Source organism: Carcharhinus amblyrhynchos, chromosome 12, assembly GCF_965287045.1.
Source record: "Carcharhinus amblyrhynchos chromosome 12, sCarAmb.v2.hapA, whole genome shotgun sequence".
Lineage (NCBI taxonomy): Eukaryota > Metazoa > Chordata > Chondrichthyes > Carcharhiniformes > Carcharhinidae > Carcharhinus > Carcharhinus amblyrhynchos.
In genome coordinates, this window is record NC_137335.1 from 64503950 (window position 1) to 64523510 (window position 19561).

The 19561-nt window shown below is 45.2% G+C and overlaps 1 protein-coding gene across 1 annotated transcript in view; it reads right to left on the bottom strand.

Annotated features, from left to right (window-relative positions):
- LOC145351041 (uncharacterized) overlaps positions 1 to 16433 on the bottom strand; it is a 40313-nt gene extending 23880 nt beyond the window's left edge. Inside the window, exon 1 of the mRNA XM_080200642.1 lies at positions 15652 to 16433. Coding sequence (XP_080056768.1) covers positions 15652 to 16366 — 715 coding nt within the window. The 5' untranslated portion in view covers positions 16367 to 16433. The remainder of the gene's footprint in view (positions 1 to 15651) is intronic.
- Positions 16434 to 19561: the final 3128 nt, after the last annotated feature.

Below are 19561 nucleotides of genomic sequence, written 5' to 3' on the forward strand. Positions count from 1 at the left end.
CAGAACAGCTTCTGCATATGGTAATCAGCCTTGGGCTGTTCCCTGACACGAGGCTGATTACACTATAAAAAAATGGATCAGGAAGATTGCGACCGCTGGATGCTAGTTTCAAATCCAGTTTCTCTCCCCCCCACTTACATGTCTCGACCTTGCGCTACTCAAGCAGCACAACATGCTGGGAAAATTGCACCCACGGTCTCAGAATAAGGGGCAGGCCATTTAGGGATGAGATGAGGAAGAATTTCTTCATAGAATCCCATAGAACCATATAATCCCTGCAGTGCAGAAAGAGACCATCAGCCCACTGAGTCTGTATTGACTCTCCCAGGACCTCATCTCCACCTTATCCCGGTAACCGCCCCCCCCAGGATTAATCCACATACCCTACACATCTTTGGACACTAAGCGGCAATTTGGTATGGCCATTCGTCTAACCTCATCTTTGGACGGTGGGGAGGAAACCAGAGCACCCAAGGAAATCCGCGCAGACACTGGGAGAATGTGGAAACTCCACACAGTCACCCAAAGCCAGAATTGAATCCAGGTCCTGTGAGGCAGCACTGTTAACCATTGTGCCAGCATGTCACCCATTCTAAAAGTGTCATGAATCTCTGGAAATCTTTGCCTCAGGGAGCTGTGGAGTATCAGTCATTGAATATGTTCAAGACTGAAACTGATAGATTTCTACATATTCACAACAAACGATATGGAGATTGTGCAGGAAAAATATTGCCAAAGTAGTAGATCAGCCAATAGCCTACTCTTATTTTTATTTACTCCAGTTTTCAGGCCCATTAATTCCGCCAATGCTTTTTTTTCATGACTATTTAATAAACTCAACAAGGCCCATGAAGTTGGCATCTGAGAGCATGTGCTCCCTGATTGAGGTAATAATTGCCTACCCAATCAGGGAATCTCACTGGCATATACAATGAGAGTCAGGGCTACTGACACTCCTGATTCTGACTTTGTACCTGGAACAGTCTTAGGAGTGGAATAAGCCCCATAAGACATAGGAGCAGAATTAGGCCACTCAGCCCATCGAGTCTGCTCTGCCATTCAATCAGGGCTGATACTTTTCTCATCCCCATTCTCCTGCCTTTTCCCTATAACCCCTGATTCCCTTATTAATCAAGAACCTATCTATCTCTGTCTTAAAGACACTCAATGACCTGGCCTCCACAGCCTTCTGCGGCAAAGAATTCCACAGATTCACCACTCTCTGACTGATTGTCCCCTCTGGTTCTAGCTTTTCCTACTAGTGGAAACATCCTCTCCACATCCATTTTATCCAGGCCTCATAGTATCCTGTAAGTTTCAATAAGATCCCCCCTCACCTTTCTAAACCTCAACAAGCACACTCCAAGTCCTCAACCATTCCTCAAACGACAAAATCTTCAATCCAGGGATCATTCTTGTGAACCTCCTCTGGACCTTTTCCAAGGCCAACACATCCTTCCTTAGATATGGGGGCCAAAACTGTTCACAATACTCCAAATGGGGTCTGACTGGAGCCGCATTGTTTGCTGGAGCAGACGAGGAAGGAGCATCAGAGAGAAAGCTAAGACTTTACCTGTTAAAAACCTGTTTAAAATAAGTTTAAAGCACTTTGTTCTTTGTAGAACTGTTTAAAGCATTTACTTATTGTATTTACTGCTTTAAGAATTGTGAGGGAGTGATTATCAGGCAGTTGTGGCCCATCAGCTTTAATTATCAAGTGTCCACACGGTGAAGCCTTACATTGTTTGCTGGAGCAGACGAGGAAGGAGCATCAGAGAGAAAGCTAAGACTTTACCTGTTAAAAACCTGTTTAAAATAAGTTTAAAGCACTTTGTTCTTTGTAGAACTGTTTAAAGCATTTACTTATTGTATTTACTGCTTTAAGAATTGTGAGGGAGTGATTATCAGGCAGTTGTGGCCCATCAGCTTTAAATCAGCGCCAAGTTTAAAAGGAGGCCTGGTGTAGATAGCGGGCAGCGTCGGAGCGGGCAGCGGAGTGAGAGGGAAGCAGAGTGAGCTATTAGGGCTTAATATCAAAAAGGGCTGGAAGGTAAAAAGGCCAGGTGGAAAGAACAAGGAAAAAAAAAAAAATTTTTTTTTCAAAACTACTACAGCAAAAAAACAAGGAAAATATTTTTTCCCACAACAAATTATATTGAATAATGGAGGGGCATGTGATGTGCGGTTCCTGTATGATGTGGGAACTGGTGGACCCCAGGGTCCTTCCCAGTGGCCATGTCTGTAGTAAGTGCAGGTTGCTGGAGGAGCTCCAGCTCAAGGTAGATGAGCTGGCCTCTGAGCTACAGACACTGAGGCTCACCAGGGGGAGAGAGGGTGTCATTGTCAATGGGGTGCAAGTGACATCCACCCCCCCTAGACTGTCTAAATCTAAGGGTCAGGAACAAAAGGGGGCTGCTGGGAGGAGGAAGGGGGGTGAGGAGCGGAGGCCTCAGCCTCTTAATCTGCATAACAGGTTTGAGGTTCTTGCTTCCAGTCTGGAAGAGGACGAGGCAGGTGAGGTTGGTGAGCAAACTGCACACGGTACAGTGATGCAGCAGGACATAGGCAAAGAGAAGGGGAAAAGGAACGTAGTAGTGATTGGAGATAGTGGGGTGAAGGGTATTGACACTGTCCTTTGTCACAATGACAAAGTGCACAGAAGGGTGTGTTGTCTGCCTGGTGCTCGGGTACAGGATGTCGCAGCTGGGCTGCAGAGGAATCTGGAGTGGGAGGGTGAGAACCCAGTTGTGGTGGTACATGTGGGTGCCAGCGACGTAGGCAAAGTGCGGACTGAGGATCTGGGGAGGGAGTATGAGAAGCTGGGAATGGAATTAAAAAGTAGAACCGACAAGGTGGTCTTCTCTGGGCTACTGCCTGAACTGAGTGCAGACGGGCGTAGGGTTGACAGGATAAAGGAAGTGAATGGGTGGCTCAGAGATTGGTGTGGGAGGAATGGGATCGAATTTATGGGGCATTGGCACCAGTATTGGGGTAGGTGGGACTTGTTCGGGCGGGATGGGGTTGGTCTGAATCGTGCTGGGACCAGAGTGCTGGCGAATCGAGTAAAGAGAACTGTAGACAGGGCTTTAAACTAATTAGGGGGGGGGAGGGTGCGAGGGTAGGTGATGTTAGGAGGTCTACAGTTAAGGATAGGGTACAGGTAAGGGAAGAGGCTGAGGATGTCCCAAGTGGTGGCGTTACGGCAAATAGGGTCCAGAAGAAGGCTGGGATGAAAGCGCTTTATCTGAATGCACGAAGCATTCGGAATAAAGTGGATGAGCTGGTGGCGCAGATCGACACAAATGGATACGATCTGGTGGCCATTACAGAGACGTGGCTGCAAGGTGACAGGGACTGGGAGATGAATGTACAGGGCTATCAAGTGTTTAGGAAGGATAGGCAGGAGGAAAGAGGGGGTGGCGTAGCTCTGCTGATTAAGGACAGCATCAAGGTGGTAGCAAGGGATGATATCGGAGCCAAAGAGCAGAAAGTGGAATCGTTGTGGGTGGAGATTAGGAACAGCAAAGGGAGGAAGACGCTGGTGGGTGTCGTCTATAGGCCCCCGAATAATGATCTGGAGGTGGGGCGGGCTGTTAACGCGCAAATAAGTGCGGCGTGCAGGAATGGGACGGCAGTAGTTATGGGGGATTTCAATCTGCATATTGATTGGTCGACCCATGTTGGACGAGGTGGGCTCGAGGAGGAGTTCTTGGAATGCTGCCGGGATAGTTTCCTGGAACAGTGTGTGTTGGAGCCGACGAGGGAGCGAGCTATCTTGGATCTGGTGCTATGTAATGAGGCGGGTAGAATTAGGGACCTTGAGGTGAAGGATCCTCTTGGAGAGAGTGATCATTGTATGGTGGAGTTTCTGTTGCAGATGGAGGAGGAGAAAGTGGGTTCCCGGACACGTGTCCTTTGTTTGAATAGAGGGGAGTATGGTAGGATGAGAGAAGAATTGGCGAATGTGGACTGGGGGAGCGCGTTGGAAGGTAGGTCTGCTGAGGAGCAGTGGAGGATCTTTAAGGAGATCTTTCTTGGTGCTCAGCAGAAATTTATTCCGATGGTTAAAAAGGACAGTAGGAAGAGAGGTAATAAGCCGTGGATAACGAAGGAGGTGAAGGAAAGTGTTAAATTAAAAGCGGAGGAATTTAGAGTAGCTAAGAGCAGTGGGCGAGAAGAGGATTGGGAAAGGTTTAAATGTCAACAAAGATTGACAAAAAAGTTGATAAAGGAGGGTAGAAGAAGCTATGAAGCTGGGCTAGCACTTAATATAAAAAAGGATAGCAAGAGTTTTTATAAATATATAAAAAGGAAGAGGCTGGCTAGGGTGAACGTTGGTCCCTTAGCGGATGAGAAAGGGGACCTAGTGGTAGGGGATGGGGATATGGCTAAGGTCTTGAATAACTTTTTTGTTTCTGTCTTCACGGAGGAGGACGTGAATAATTTGCCGGGTGTTAGCGATGGAAAGGTGGTAGGACTGGAGGGTCTTAATGACATTACTGTTACTAGAGAGGTGGTGCGCGACAGACTGGAGGGGCTGATTGTGGACAAGTCCCCAGGACCGGATGGAATGCATCCGAGGGTTCTGAAAGAAATGGCGGAGGTGATAGTGGATGCCTTGGTGGTTATTTTCCAGACGTCGCTGGATTCCGGGGAAGTGCCGGAGGATTGGAAAACGGCTAATGTTACGCCGTTGTTTAAGAAGGGTGCCAGGCAAAAGGCGGGGAATTACAGGCCGGTTAGTTTAACGTCTGTGGTAGGTAAAATGTTAGAATCCGTCATTAAGGAGGAAATTGCGAGGCATCTTGAAGGGAATTGCTTGATAGGGCAGACGCAACACGGTTTCATTAAAGGGAAGTCGTGTCTGACAAATTTACTGGAGTTCTATGAGGATGTGTCTAGGGCGGTGGATAGAGGAGAGCCGGTGGATGTGGTCTTTCTGGATTTTCAGAAGGCGTTTGATAAGGTACCTCACAAGAGGTTACTGCAGAAGGTCAGAGGACATGGAGTTGGGGGTAGGGTGTTAGCGTGGATAGAGGATTGGTTGTCAAATAGGAGGCAGAGAGTGGGGGTCAATGGGTGCTATTCGGATTGGCGGTTGGTGACTAGTGGGGTGCCCCAGGGGTCGGTGCTGGGGCCTCAGCTATTTACCATTTATATAGATGATCTGGAGGAGGGAACCGAGTGTAGGGTGTCGAAATTTGCTGATGACACCAAGCTTGGGGGAAAGGCAAATTGTGCGGAGGGTGTGGAGAGTCTGCAGAAGGATCTAGATAGGCTGGGTGAATGGGCCAGGAAATGGCAAATGGAATTTAATGTTGGCAAGTGTGAGGTGGTCCACTTTGGTAGGAAGAATGGTAGGAAGGACTATTACTTACGTGGCGAAAAACTGCAGCAGGCGACGGTGCAGAGGGACCTCGGGGTCCTTGTGCATGAGTCGCAAAAACCCAGCCTGCAGGTGCAGCAGGTGGTCAGGAAGGCGAATGGGATGCTGGCCTTCATAGCGAGGGGGATTGAATATAAAAGTAGGGAGGTCTTGCTGCAGCTGTATAGGGCATTGGTGAGGCCGCAGCTGGAGTACTGTGTGCAGTTTTGGGCGCCGCACCTGCGCAAGGATATTTTGGCCTTGGAGGGAGTGCAGAGGAGGTTTACTAGGCTGATACCGGAGTTGAGGGGGTTGAGCTATGAGGAGAGGCTGAATAAACTAGGCTTGTACTCGTTAGAGTTTAGAAGAATGAGGGGAGATCTCATTGAGACGTATAAGATGATGAATGGGATGGATAGGATAGAGGTGGAAAGACTCTTCCCGCTCAAAAAAGACAGTAGGACTAGGGGGCACAGCCTCAAGATAAAGGGGGGGCAGTTCAGAACGGAGTTGAGGAGGAACTTCTTCACTCAAAGGGTGGTGAATCTCTGGAATTCTCTGCCCGTTGAAGTGGTGGAGGCTGCCTCGCTAAATATTTTTAAGAAGCGGGTTGATGGGTTTTTGATAAGAGAGGGGATTAAGGGTTATGGGGAGAGGGCGGGAAAGTGGAACTGAGCCACGACAGATCAGCCATGATCTTATTGAATGGCGGGGCAGGCTCGAAGGGCCAGATGGCCTACTCCTGCTCCTATTTCTTATGTTCTTATGTTCTTATACAGCTTCAGAAGTACATCACCTGCTCTTGTATTCCAGCCCTCTTGACATGAATGCTAACAATGCATTTGCCTTCCTAACTGCCGAATGAACCTGCACATCAACCTTAAAAGAGTCTTGAACAATGGCTCCCAAGTCTCTTTGTGTTTCTAATTTCCTAAGCATTTTTCTATTTAGAAAATAGTCTATGCCTCCATTCCTCCTTTCAAAGTGCATAATGTCACACTTTTCCACATTGTATTCCATCTGCCACTTCTTTGCCTACTTTCCTAACCTGTCCAAGTCCTTCTGCAGCACCCCTACTTCCTCAAACTAACCTGTCCCTCTACATATCTTTGTATCATCTGCAAACTTAGCAACAGTGCCTTCAGTTCCTTCTTCCAAATCATTAACATATATCATGAAAAGTTGTGGTCCCAGCATCAACACCTGAGGCACATCACTAATCACCAGTTGCCATCCTTCATTCCCACTCTCTGCCTTCTGCAATCAGCCAATTCTTTATCCATGCCTGGATTTTACCCTTTACATCATGGGCACTTAACTTGCTTAACAATCTCCTATCTGGCACCTTGTCAAAGAGTTTGTAAAAAAAGGGAATCTGATGAAGAGACACCAGTCTCTGAGGAGTTATTTCAGACTATTAATTAAATTGCTCATTCATTACACTTTTTGTTAACACATTTCCATTACGTTCTTTGTTTCTTCTACTGTAAAGTTGGATAAAACAAAAAATTGTTTAACATCTCTGCCATTTTCTTATCCAGTATTATGATACCTATGGGATATTTCATTTACATAGATATCTCATTTGCATTTTATACTATAGCTAATCTCCTTTTTGCACTTATAATCTGTGTTTTGTTATATTTCTTGGAAGTTTATTCCCATATTTTATTTTCAATCCATATAGCAATTTCCTTTGCTGATTAATTCCAATTGTAAAATTTACTACTCTTTCTGGCAATATTATAAGCTTCTTATTTTAGTTTATTATAAACTTCTTCATTAGCCAGGTTCAGTGGAGGTTTATTTTTCAAGTAAATGTATATTTAGAATCTTGGAATCCCTATAATGCAGAAGGAGGCCATTTGGCCCAAGTCTGCACTGACGACAATTCCACCCAGGCCCTATTCCCCTAACCCCACATTTTTACCCTACTAATCCCCTGACACTAGGGTCAATTTAGCATGGCCAATCAACCTAACCTGTACATCTTTGGACTGTGGAGGAAACTGGAGCACCCAGAGGAAACCCATGCAGACATGGGGAGAATGTGCAAACTCAACACAGACTGTGATCCGTGGCCAGAATTGAACCCAGGTCCCTGCCACTGTAAGGCAGCAGTGCTGACCACTATGCCACCATCCACTCTGATAATGATGAATTTGTTGATAATAATGAATCATTTATTTAAATATTCACTATTGCTTTTCTATTTTCATATATTTTAACCTAATTTCCAAAACTACCTTAGTCAACTCACCTCTCCCACCTCAACGTAATTGACTTTATTTAAACTTATGACACTGGCTTCAGAATCAATTACCATCACGCACAAAATTAATATAAATTCTATCATATGATTACTCCCCTGAGGATCCCTTACAACAATATTTGTTCAGTAATACAAAACTTCAGTATTGTTTAAAAGAAAACACAATTGTCAAAGCTTTTTGTCTTGCATTCATCAGGACAATTTGCAAGAATGCTAAATTATAAAAGCAGTTCTGGCCTGATGAGTGCAAGACAACAATCTTTGACAGCATGTGCCTTTTTTTAGCAATACTACAATACTGCTAATTAACATCTTTTGAAAGCACAATATTAGATCTTTTGAAATCGTGGCTGGAAAATGATCTCAAATGCAGTTCATAATGTTGTCTACCATACTACTTCGCCAACTTGATGTGCCCAGTTCATCAAGATTCAATTCCCTCACAATCATTATATTAGCCTTGTGGTGCGCTCCTCTTAAGTTATATTTCGTCCAACAGGTTTATTGTTAAGGGGCTGATAAACTACTCCCACCTGTGATTTCTGTTATCTTTGCTCCATCCATGTGGATTGAACAACTTCATTTTTTAGCAAAGATTTTTTCTAATTACTCCGTCTATCTCACAACACCAGGTTAAATAAAGTCCAATGGATTCATTTGGAATCAAGAGCTTTCAGAGCGCTGCTTCTTCATAGCATAGCATTTCTAGACAGAGGCACAATTGCAAGATGATGGTTGGAATGTGAGCCTTTACAGGTAATCAAGTCTTTACAGGTATGGACAATGCGAGTGGAGAGGATAATCACAGCTTAGAGGTGTGAATTGTCTCAAGCCAGAACAGTCACTAGGGTTTTGTAACGGATGAATGGACATCACGCAACAATCACCAGCAGTAGCTTTCCCTTCCAGTCGGGGAACACTTCAGCAGTCAAGGGCATTCAGCCTCCAATCTTCGGGTAAGCGTTCTCCAAGACGGCCTTCAAGATGCACAACAATGCAGAATTGCCAAGCTGAAGCTGATAGCTAAATTCTGCACACGAGGACAGTCTCAACCAGGATCTTGGGTTCATTTGACACTACATGTGCCCGCCACCATTTGGTCTTTGATTTTGATTTGATTTATTGTCACATGTATTAGAATACAGTGAAAAGTACTGTTTCTTGCATGCTATACAGAGCACTGTTCATGGAGAAGGAAATGAGAGAGTGCAGAATGTAGTGTGACAGTCATAGTAGCGTGTAGAGAAAGATCAACTTAATGCAAGACCGATCCATTCAAAAATCTGAAGGCAGCAGAGAAGAAGATGTTCTTGAGTTGGTTGGTACATGACCTCAGACTTTTGTATCTTTTTCCCGATGGAAGAAGGTGAAAGAGAGAATGTCCACGGTACGTGGAGTCCTTAATTTGCTGGCTGCTTTGCCGAGGCAGCAGGAAGTATAGACAGAGTCAATGGATGGGAGGCTGGTTTGCGTGATGGATTGGGCTACATTCACAAGCTTTTACAGTTTCTTGCCATCTTGGGCAGAGCAAGAGCCATACCAAGCTGTGACACAATTAGAAAGAATGCTTTCTATGGTGCATCTGTAAACATTGGTGAGAGTCGTAGCTTACATGCCAAATTTCCTTAGTCTTCTGAGAAAGTAGAGGCGTTTTTAACTATAGTGTCAGCAGGGGAGAACTAGGACAGGTTGTTGGTGATATAGACATATTTTGCTGATCTTGTCTTCCTAGCTTTGTACCTAGCTTGAAATATTTGGCTCCCAACATCAGTTATTTCAATAATGGCTAATAAATGAAACATTTATCTGTCTATGCCATCAATTCATCTACCTTTTTATGAATGCTACATGCATTGAGATATTGTGCCTATAATTATAGCTTTTTTCACTTTTTCCCTATTGCTGTTGTTAAAGCCTCTGTTGCTTCCTGACATAATCTGCCTTTTTTTTACACAAATTGCTACCCTATTCTAAAGCCTTGTTTTCTCTGTTCAGACTTAGCCTCGCCTTTTCTGTACAGACTGAGCCTCATCTGAAATCTCCCTGCCCCTTATTAATTTATGGCCCTATCCACAGTAGACGCAATGTGCTGAAAGACCTCCTTTATACTGTAACTATGATTTTCATCTTTAGAAGGCACACAAACATTAAATTAAACCCATCTAAAACGATACTTATTTCTAATATTTACGAATACAAATATAAAGCCCTTAAAAACTACCGTTGGTTTCCTAACAGGACTAAAGGTTGACGAGTCTCCTGGACAAGATAGCAGGTATCCTATAGTTTTAAAAGAAATAGCGGTGGATGTGGTTTACATGGACTTCAGCAAGGCTTTTGATAAGGTCCCCCATGCAAGGCTGCTTGAAAAGCTGAGAGGGCATGGGATCCAAGGGGCTGTTGCCTTGTGGATCCAGAACTGGCTTGCCTGCAGAAGGCAGAGAGTAGTTGTGGATGGGTCTTTTTCTGCATGGAGGTTGGTCACCAGTGGAGCGCCCCAGGGATCTGTTCTAGGACCCTTGCTGTTTGTCATTTTCATAAATGACCTGGATAAGGAAGTGGAGGGATGGGTTAGTAAGTTTGCTGATGACACGAAGATTGATGGTGTTGTGGATAGTCTGGAGGGTTGTCAGAAGTTGCAGCGTGACATAGATAGGATGCAAGACTGGGAGGAGAAGCGGCAGATGGACTTCAACACAGATAAATGTATAGTGGTCCATTTTGGCAGGTCCAATAGGATGAAGGAGTACAATACCAAGGGTAGGATTCTTAGCAGTGTTGAGGAGCAGAAGGACCTTGGGGTCCAGGTCCATAGGACTCTTAAATTGGCCTCGCAGGTGGAGGATGTGGTCAAGAAGGTGTATGGTGTGCTAGCCTTTATTAATTGAGGGATTGAGTTTAGGAGTCGGGAGGTAATGCTGCAACTTTATAAGACCCTTGTCAGATGCCACTTGAAGTACTGTGCGCAGTTCTGGTCACCTCACTACAGGAAGGATGTGGAAGCTATTGAGAGGGTGCAGAGGAGATTTACAAGGATGTTGCCTGGATTGGGAGGCATGCCTTATGAGGATAGGTTGAGGGAGCTAGGTCTCTTCTCCCTGGAGAAACAAAGGTTGAGAGGCGACCTGATAGAGGTTTATAAGATGTTGAGAAGTATAAGTAGGGTGGATTCTCGGAGGCTATTTCCCAGGGCTGAAATGGTCGCCACGAGAGGACACAGGTTTAAGGTGCTGGGGAGCAGGTACAGAGGAGATGTCAGGGGCAAGTTTTTCACTCCGAGGGTGGTGAGTGACTGGATTCAGCTGCCGTCGGTGGTGGTAGAGGCGAACTCGCTGGGGTCTTTTAAGAGACTTCTGGATGAGTACATGGGATTTCGTGGGATTGAGAGTTATAGATAGGCCTGGTAGGTATGGATATGATTGGCGCAACTTGTGGGCCAAAGGGCTTGTTTGTGCTGTAGTGTTCTATGTTCTAAATAGTTTCAGAGATAGTGGATGCATCGGTTATAATTTTTCAAAATTCCCTAGATCCTGGAAAGGTCCAAGAGGATTGGAAAACTGCAAATCAAACAACTCTATTTAAGACCATAAGAAATAGGAGCAGGAGTAGGCCATCTAGCCCTTTGAGCCTGCCCCGCCATTCAATAAGATCATGGCTGATCTGTCGTGGCTCAGTTCCACATTCCCGCCCTCTCCCCATAACCCTTAACCCCCTCGCTTATCAAAAACCCATCAACCCGCGTCTTAAAAATACTTAGCGAGGCAGCCTCCACCACTTCAACGGGCAGAGAATTCCAGAGATTCACCACCCTTTGAGTGAAGAAATTCCTCCTCAACTCTGTTCTAAACCGCTCCCCCTTTATCTTGAGGCTGTGCCTCCTAGTCCTACTATCCTTTCTGAGCGGGAAGAGTCTCTCCACCTCTATCCTATCCATCCCATTCATCATCTTATATGTCTCAATGAGATCTCCCCTCATTCTTCTAAACTCTAATGAGTACAAGCCTAGTTTATTCAGCCTCTCCTCACAGCTCAACCCCCTCAACTCCGGTATCAGCCTAGTAAACCTCCTCTGCACTCCCTCCAAGGCCAAAATATCCTTGCGTAAGTGCGGCGACCAAAACTGCACACAGTACTCCAGCTGCGGCCTCACCAATGCCCTATACAGCTGCAGAAAGACCTCCCTACTTTTACATTCAATCCCCCTCGCTATGAAGGCCAGCATCCCATTAGCCTTCCTGACCACCTGCTGCACCTGAAGGCTGGATTTTTGCGACTCATGCACAAGGACCCCGAGGTCCCCCTGCACCGTCGCCTGCTGCAGTTTTTCGCCACGTAAGTAATAGTCCTTCCTACCATTATTCCTACCAAAGTGGACCACCTCGCACTTGCCAACATTAAATTCCATTTGCCAGTTCCTGGCCCATTCACTCAGCCTATCTAGATCCTTCTGCAGACTCTCCACACCCTCCGCACAATTTGCCGTTCCACCAATCTTGGTGTCATCAGCAAATTTCGACACTATACACTCGGTTCCCTCCTCCAGATCATCTATATAAATGGTAAATAGCTGAGGCCCCAGCACCGACCCCTGGGGCACTCCACTAGTCACCAACCGCCAATCCGAATAGCACCCATTGACCCCCACTCTCTGCCTCCTATTTGACAACCAATCCTCTATCCACGCTAATACCCTACCCCCAACTCCATGTCCCGACCTTCTGCAATAACCTCTTGTGAGGTACCTTGTCAAACGCCTTCTGAAAATCAAGAAAGACCACATCCACCGGCTCTCCTCTATCCACCGCCCTAGACACATCCTCATAGAACTCCAATAAATTCGTCAGACACGACTTCCCCTTAACGAAACCGTGCTGCGTCTGCTCTATCAAGCAACTCCCCTCAAGATGCCTCGCTATTTCCTCCTTGATGACGGATTCTAACATTTTACCTACAACAGACGTTAAACTAACCGGCCTATAATTCCCTGCCTTTTGCCTGCCACCCTTCTTAAACAACGGCGTAACATTAGCCGCTTTCCAATCTTCCGGCACTTCCCTGGAATCCAGCGACGTTTGGAAAATAACCACCAAGGCATCCACTATCACCTCCGCCATTCCTTTCAGAACCCTCGGATGCATTCCATCCGGTCCTGGGGACTTGTCCACAATCAGTCCCTCCAGTCTGTTGAGCACCGCTTCTCTAGTAACAATAATGTCATTGAGACCCTCCAGTCCTACCACCTTTCCATCGCTAACACCCGGCAAATTATTCACGTCCTCCTCCGTGAAGACCGAAACAAAAAAGTTATTCAAGACCCCAGCCATTTCCCCATCCCCTACCACTAAGTCCCCCCTCTCATCCTCTAAGGGTCCAACGTTCACCCTAGCCAGCCTCTTCCTTTTTATATATTTATAAAAACTCTTGCTATCCTTTTTTATATTAAGCGCTAGCCCAGCTTCATAGTTTCTCCTACCCTTCTTTATCAACTTGTCAATCTTTGTTGACATTTAAACCTCTCCCAATCCTCTTCTCGCCCACTACTCTTAGCTACTCTAAACACCTCCACTTTTAATTTAACACTTTCCTTCACCTCCTTCGTTATCCACGGCTTATTACCTCTCCTCCTACGGTCCTTTTTAACCATCGGAATAAATTTAAGAAAGGAAGGAGATAGAAAGCAGGAAACTATAGGCCAGTCAGCTTAACATCTAACATAGGGAAAAGGCTACAATCTGTTGTCAAGGTAATAAAGAGTATTTAGAAAATCATAATGCAGTTAGGCAGAGTCAATGTTTTTATGAAAGTGAAACATGTTTAAGAAATTTATTATTATTCTTTGAAGATGTGACATGCAGGGTGGATAAAGAAGAATCCAAAAATGTTGTACATCTTGATTTCAAAAAGGCATACAATAAGATATAATGTAAAAGGTAAAAGCTTGTGGCTGGAGGTGACATATTTGTATAGTTAGTGGATTCATTAACTAAGGGATAATTTTCAGTTAGACAAATTGTAACGAGTGGGGTACCATTAGGAGCAGTGCTAGGGCCTCAACTATTTACAATCTATATTAGTAACTTAGATGAAGGAATCAACTGTATCATAGCGAAATTTGCTGATAAGATTATGTCTCTATCTCTCTCTCTCATCAGTCTCCCTCCTCTGTCTGGGTGGCACAATGGTTAGCGCTGCTGGCTCACAGTGCCGGGGACCTGGGTTCAATTCCTGGCTTGGGTCACTATCTGTGTAGAGACTGCACGTTCTCCCCATGTCTGCGTGGGTTTCCTCCGGATGCTCTGGTTTCCTCCCACAATCCCAAAGACAGGCTGGTTAGGCGCACTGGCTATGTTAAATTCTCCCTCAGTGTATCTGAACAGGCACCGGAGTGTGGAGACGAAAGGATTTTCACAGTAACTTCATTGCAGTGTTAATGTAAGCCTACTTGTGAATAATAAATAAAACTTAGGCTTTTTGATTAGGCAGGAAAACAAGCTGTGAGAAAGAACAAAGGGATAAAGATAGGCAGAGTGGGTAAAGTTGGCAAATGGAGTATAATGTGGAAAACTATGAGCTTGGTGCTTCGCTGCAAAGAATAAAAAAGTAGAATATTATTTAAATGGAGAGATTGCAGAATGCTGTTCTAGAGGAATCTGGGTGTCCTTGTACATGAATCACAAAAAGTTAGCATGCCAGTACAGCCACCAATTAAGAGAGCAAATGGGTGGCATGGTGGCACAGTGGTTAGCACTGCTGCCTCACAGCGTCAGGGACCCTGGTTCGATTCCCGGCTTGGGTCACTGTCTGTGTGGAGTTTGCACATTCTCCCGGTGTCAGTGTGGGTTTCCTCCAGGCGCGCTGGTTTTCTCCCACAGTCCAAAGTTGTGTGGGTTAGCTTGATTGGCTATGCTAAAGTGTCAGAAGAATTAGCAGGGTAGGTATGTGGGGTTATGGGAACAGGGCCTGGGTGGAATTGTGGTCAGTGCAGACTCAATCAGCCAAATGGCATTCTTCCGCACTGTAGGGATTCTATGATTCAAAAGGAATATTTGCCTTTGCAAGGCAGATGAAGTATAAAAGTAGTCTTGCTACAACCGTTCAGGGTTCTTTAAAAATTAATTCATTCAAGATATCCAAATGTTTAGAATTCTTTTCCTCAGAGAAAATTGGAGAGTGAGTCATTGGATATATTCAAGACAGAGATATAATCTACGAGGGAGTCAAGGGTTATGGAAAGCCAGTGGGAAAGTGGAGTTTAGGCCACAAACAGATAAGCCATAATCTTATTGCATGGCGGAGATGTGAAGGGCCAAATGTCGTTCCTGTTTCTTATGATCTTATAAGTATCATAAGCTTGTGTTTCATTAGTTGTTGATGAGTACAACAGGGAAGAGGAGAGAATTACAATATACTCTCAATTTGTTTATTGCAGAAGCTTCTGGGAGTCAGGAGATCCTACTCACAGAATTCCCAGCTTCTGACCTGTTCCAGCAACCAGAGCATTTATGGGCTTGATCGGTTCAATTTCTGTTGAACAATTACTTGTAGGGTTTTTATGGTGTAGAGCTTGGCAATGCTACTATTATTGAGTGTCAAGGGATCTGATTATACCCTCTCAAGTTGGAAATGGTCATTTTATGATAGCTGTGTGGTGTAACTATTATTTTCCACTTATCAGCCAAAGTCAAGATGTTATCCAGTCTCTGGAATTGTTCATGGAGCTGAACGTTAAAGTCAGGCCCAATTCTGACCCCATGATTGAGCAGCTGAATAGCGATGCGCACAGTAAACAGCTCTGACAGCATCTGCAATGCTCTCGTGTTCAGAAAAGTGGTATCTTAGGGTGGTTAGTATGGGCTAAATATTAGGAAAAAGATATTAATTGCAGATGTAGACAAAAAGAAATGTTAAGTCTCCATATAGTGCGAGTATTTTGTACTTTCACAATAACTTCGTTGCAGTGTTAATGCAAGCCTAAGAAATAATAAATAAACTTAAAACTTATAGATGTTTATACCAAGAAGGTCTCCGACTCCATCCCCATTCCTATCGAAGTAAGACTGGATTGCAATGTGGTACATTGGCTTCCTTTGCCACCATTTGAGTTTAGGTGCAGGTTTACAGTCTGGAGTCCGCACAATAATCACCATAGCCGCCACCAGCATGCTTAACCAAACTAACCAAAACATAGCGACTGAACATCGCCTGGCCCACACCCAGAGGAACCCGCTGGCGAGCTGCAAGTCCATCTTAAGCAGGGGCTTGAACGCATTATTGGTGTTCACGTTGGCCCTCCTCCCGAATGGGAAGGCCGCAAAGCGAGGCCGTTTTTTAAAGATCGCTGCAAGTTTGCTGAGGCCGATATGTGCAGGCGTGTGATTGGAATCATTTGCGGGGCGGTTGGAGCGCAGCCGGGTGCTGCTATCATGGATGATGTTAATGGCGATTTGTTCTTGTCCGGCAGCGGCGGCAGCTTTAGCTTCAGGCGGGGGATCCTGTATCACGTCCCGTCGCGGTGTCGCCCTGGCTGCATCCGGCGCCGTACTTGTGGGGGCCAAGGTTTCTGCCTCCATTTTGGTCGCTGTCGCTTCGGGTTTAACGGGCGGACGTTCGGTTCCTCTCGTGCCACCAACTGAACAATCTCGCGCTCGGTTTTCCTGCTCATTCTCTCTCACGCCACCCTTAGAGTCACCCTCGGGGCGTCTCCCTCTTCCATCAACCTCTGTCTCCATATTTTGTTTTGTTTAATGTTTTATTACTATCATAGGTAGGCTCACTATGACTACAATGAAGTAAATTACTGTGAAAATCCTTTGGTCGCTACAGTGCAGCGCCTGTGCGGGTACACTGAGGGAGAATTTAACATGGTAACGCAGTATTTTATTTATTTAAAGTAGTACACAAGAAATCTGATATGTACACTTTTAATTAACCCGTGTACTTACAAGCGTAGTAGCAAATTTAATGTAAACTAAAAACTAGCAAAGAGAATCAGCTATAATTTATGATACCTGACCAAGGAAGAGCAACTTATGTCTGTCGAGACACTGAAGAAGGATTGTTCAAGCCTGGAGTAAAATTCATCTGAGGACGCAGCTGTAGCTTCCACTGTCAGGGCATAGATGCTGGTTCTATACTATGGTGAACCTGCAAGGAGAATCTTTGAGATGGTTCACTCGTTTGTTTTAATGGTGAATCTGAGCCTTCGGAGATAGCAGTCTTTTCCAGAAGATGTTACCGCCACCTGTTTCCTAGAGCAGGACTTCCCTTGCCCACTGGGTTTCACTTAGGTCAGGAATGCCACTGTCAAAACACATGAGTTGTTGGGGTTGTTCGTGAGGGTCCTGATGTGTCCCGGTGTCAATTTTCATTTTAAGGAAGTGGAAGATGCATGGACAGTGCAGCTAAGCACATGGGCTTAGTAGAGCAAGACCTTGATCCAGAGGCAAAGGGGTACAAGACAACATGTCCAAGTTTTCCTTTAGGATCCTAGGGCATACAAGTACACTTAATCCTATTCTCCTTTCCACAGGACTTTTCACTGGGATTCATAAAGCACAGTGATAGCCTCATGAGGGTTGCACTGGTCTCTCACTGTTAATAGCTGCATTGGTCCTCTGTTGCTATAAACAAACCACTATTTCTCTCTCACTCTTTGCACAGGAATAACTTATATAGTACCTTTAACATGATGAACGTTCCAAGACACTTCATGAGAGCCATACAAAAAAAGTATAACAGCGCACCACAAAAGGAACTTTTAGGTGAGATGATGAAAGATGGGTTAAAGAACAGGTATGAAGTACTAACATAAAGAAGACAAGTGAGGTAGAGGCAAGGCAGTGCTTAATAATTAGTTCGTGGTTATGATCAAATAATCAAAATATAATTAACCTAATATGATATTTTGCTTAAATGTAGTGAACATAAGGCATTAGTGTCACACAATGAGTGTCTTTTGGTTAGAATCCCTACAGTGCAGGAGGCCATTTGGCCCATTGAGTCCACACTGACCACAATCCCACCCAGGCCCCATTCCCGTAACCCCTCATGTTTATCCTGCTAATGCCCCTGCCATGGCATGGCCAATCAATCTAACTCACATAGAAGAAAGAACAACACAGCACGGGAAACAGGCCCTTTGCCCCAATGAGACCGCACCACCATTTTAACATTATGAGTGCCCTCCACTACCCATGACCTTTGTCTACACCTATTGGGGAAGATAGGAAGAAGCCTAAGAACATGTTTTTTGGGATGTGGGAGGAAACCAGAGCACCTGGAGAAAACCCATGCAATCACGGGGAGTATGTGCAAACTCCCGTAGACACCGTCCCAAATCCATGGATCTGCACAGCAAACTGTGATAGTCAATGAGCTGTCATGTTGCCTGTCAGATGGTCCAGTTTAAGCGTACACTAATGACGTGAAGCACTAGGCAATTCTCGAAGCAACATCCAAGAGCAGCAATCGCACGACCCACCCCGTGGATGCCCCTTGTTGGTCAACAAGGCGGACCGAATCACCTGACGTAAAAGAAAAGACATCAATAAACATGCAAAACTTAGACAGACATTTACGGAGTCCCCAGAAGTGCAGAAATAAAGCAAGTGAGCCATGAAATATTTTGGAAGGTCCACACGAATCAATTGATTCCCAGGGACGTCCCAAAGCTTTTGATCTTTGTTTAGAAAAGTCTCCTGTATCCTTCCATCTCTAGTCCGCTCATGTGCCTGTCTAAGTAAGCCTTAAACAACCTCAGCGTGCCTACCTCCACCACCCTACTTGGCAGTATATTCCAGGCCCTCACCACCCTTTGTGTGAAAAACCTCCCTCTAACATCCGAGTTATACCTTGCCCCCCTCACCCTAAGCCCGTGGCCCCTTGTAATTATTGTATCCAACCTAGGAAAAAGGTTACGACTGTTCACTTTATCTATACCCTTTATAATCTTATACACCTCTATTAGATTTCCCCTCATCCTCTGCCTTTCTAAGGAGAACAGCCCCAGTTTGCCCAATCTTTCCTCGTAGCTCAGGCCTTCTGTACCAGGCAACATCCTGGCAAACCTCCTCTGCACTGTCTCCAGGGTCTCCACATCCTTCTGGTAGTAAGGCGACCAGAACTGGACGCAGTACTCCAAATGCGGAGTACTTTTGGACTGTGGGAGGAAACCAGAGCACCCAGAGGAAACCTATGCAGACAGGGGGAGAATGTGCAAACTTCACACAGAGAGAGTAACCCAAGGCTGTAGCTGGTTGCAGCTGTGTTCTTACAAATGAAAAGGTCACCTGGTCCTACTCCAATACAAAGAACACTTTTTATAGTTACAGAACAAATGCTACAAAGCTCATGAAGGTTGAATAAGCTAAGAGGGGCTCAGTACTTGCAACTAAGAGTATACTATATCGAAAGTTGTCACAAGCCATGGAAAATTTGTCCACAGTGACTTGCATCTCTGGCTCTGAGCCAGCATACAGGGTGCAGTCATTGGCAAAGAGGAAATCTCTCAGAACAGTCTTTCACTTTGGTAATAGCTTGAAGTCTCCTCAGGTTGAAAAGCTTCCCATCCACTCTGTACTTGAGGCTGATTCCAGCAACTCTATCCTGGAAGGCATCATTCAGCATGGCAGTAAACATCATGCTGAACAGTGTGGGTGCGAGTACACAGCCCTGTTTGATGCCATTGGTGACTGGGAATGTCTCAGAGGATTCTCCGCCATCATGGAACTGGCATACCATCTGAATGAATTTGGGGAGGCAGCCAAACTTTGACATGATCCTCCACAGACCTTGTCAGCTTACAGTATCGAAGGTCAACAAAGATTGTGTAGAGCTCGCGATTCTGCTTCTGACACTTCTGAAGTTGGCGTGCAGCAAAAATCACGTCAGTAGTCCCACGACCTTTGCGGAAGCCACACTGTGAC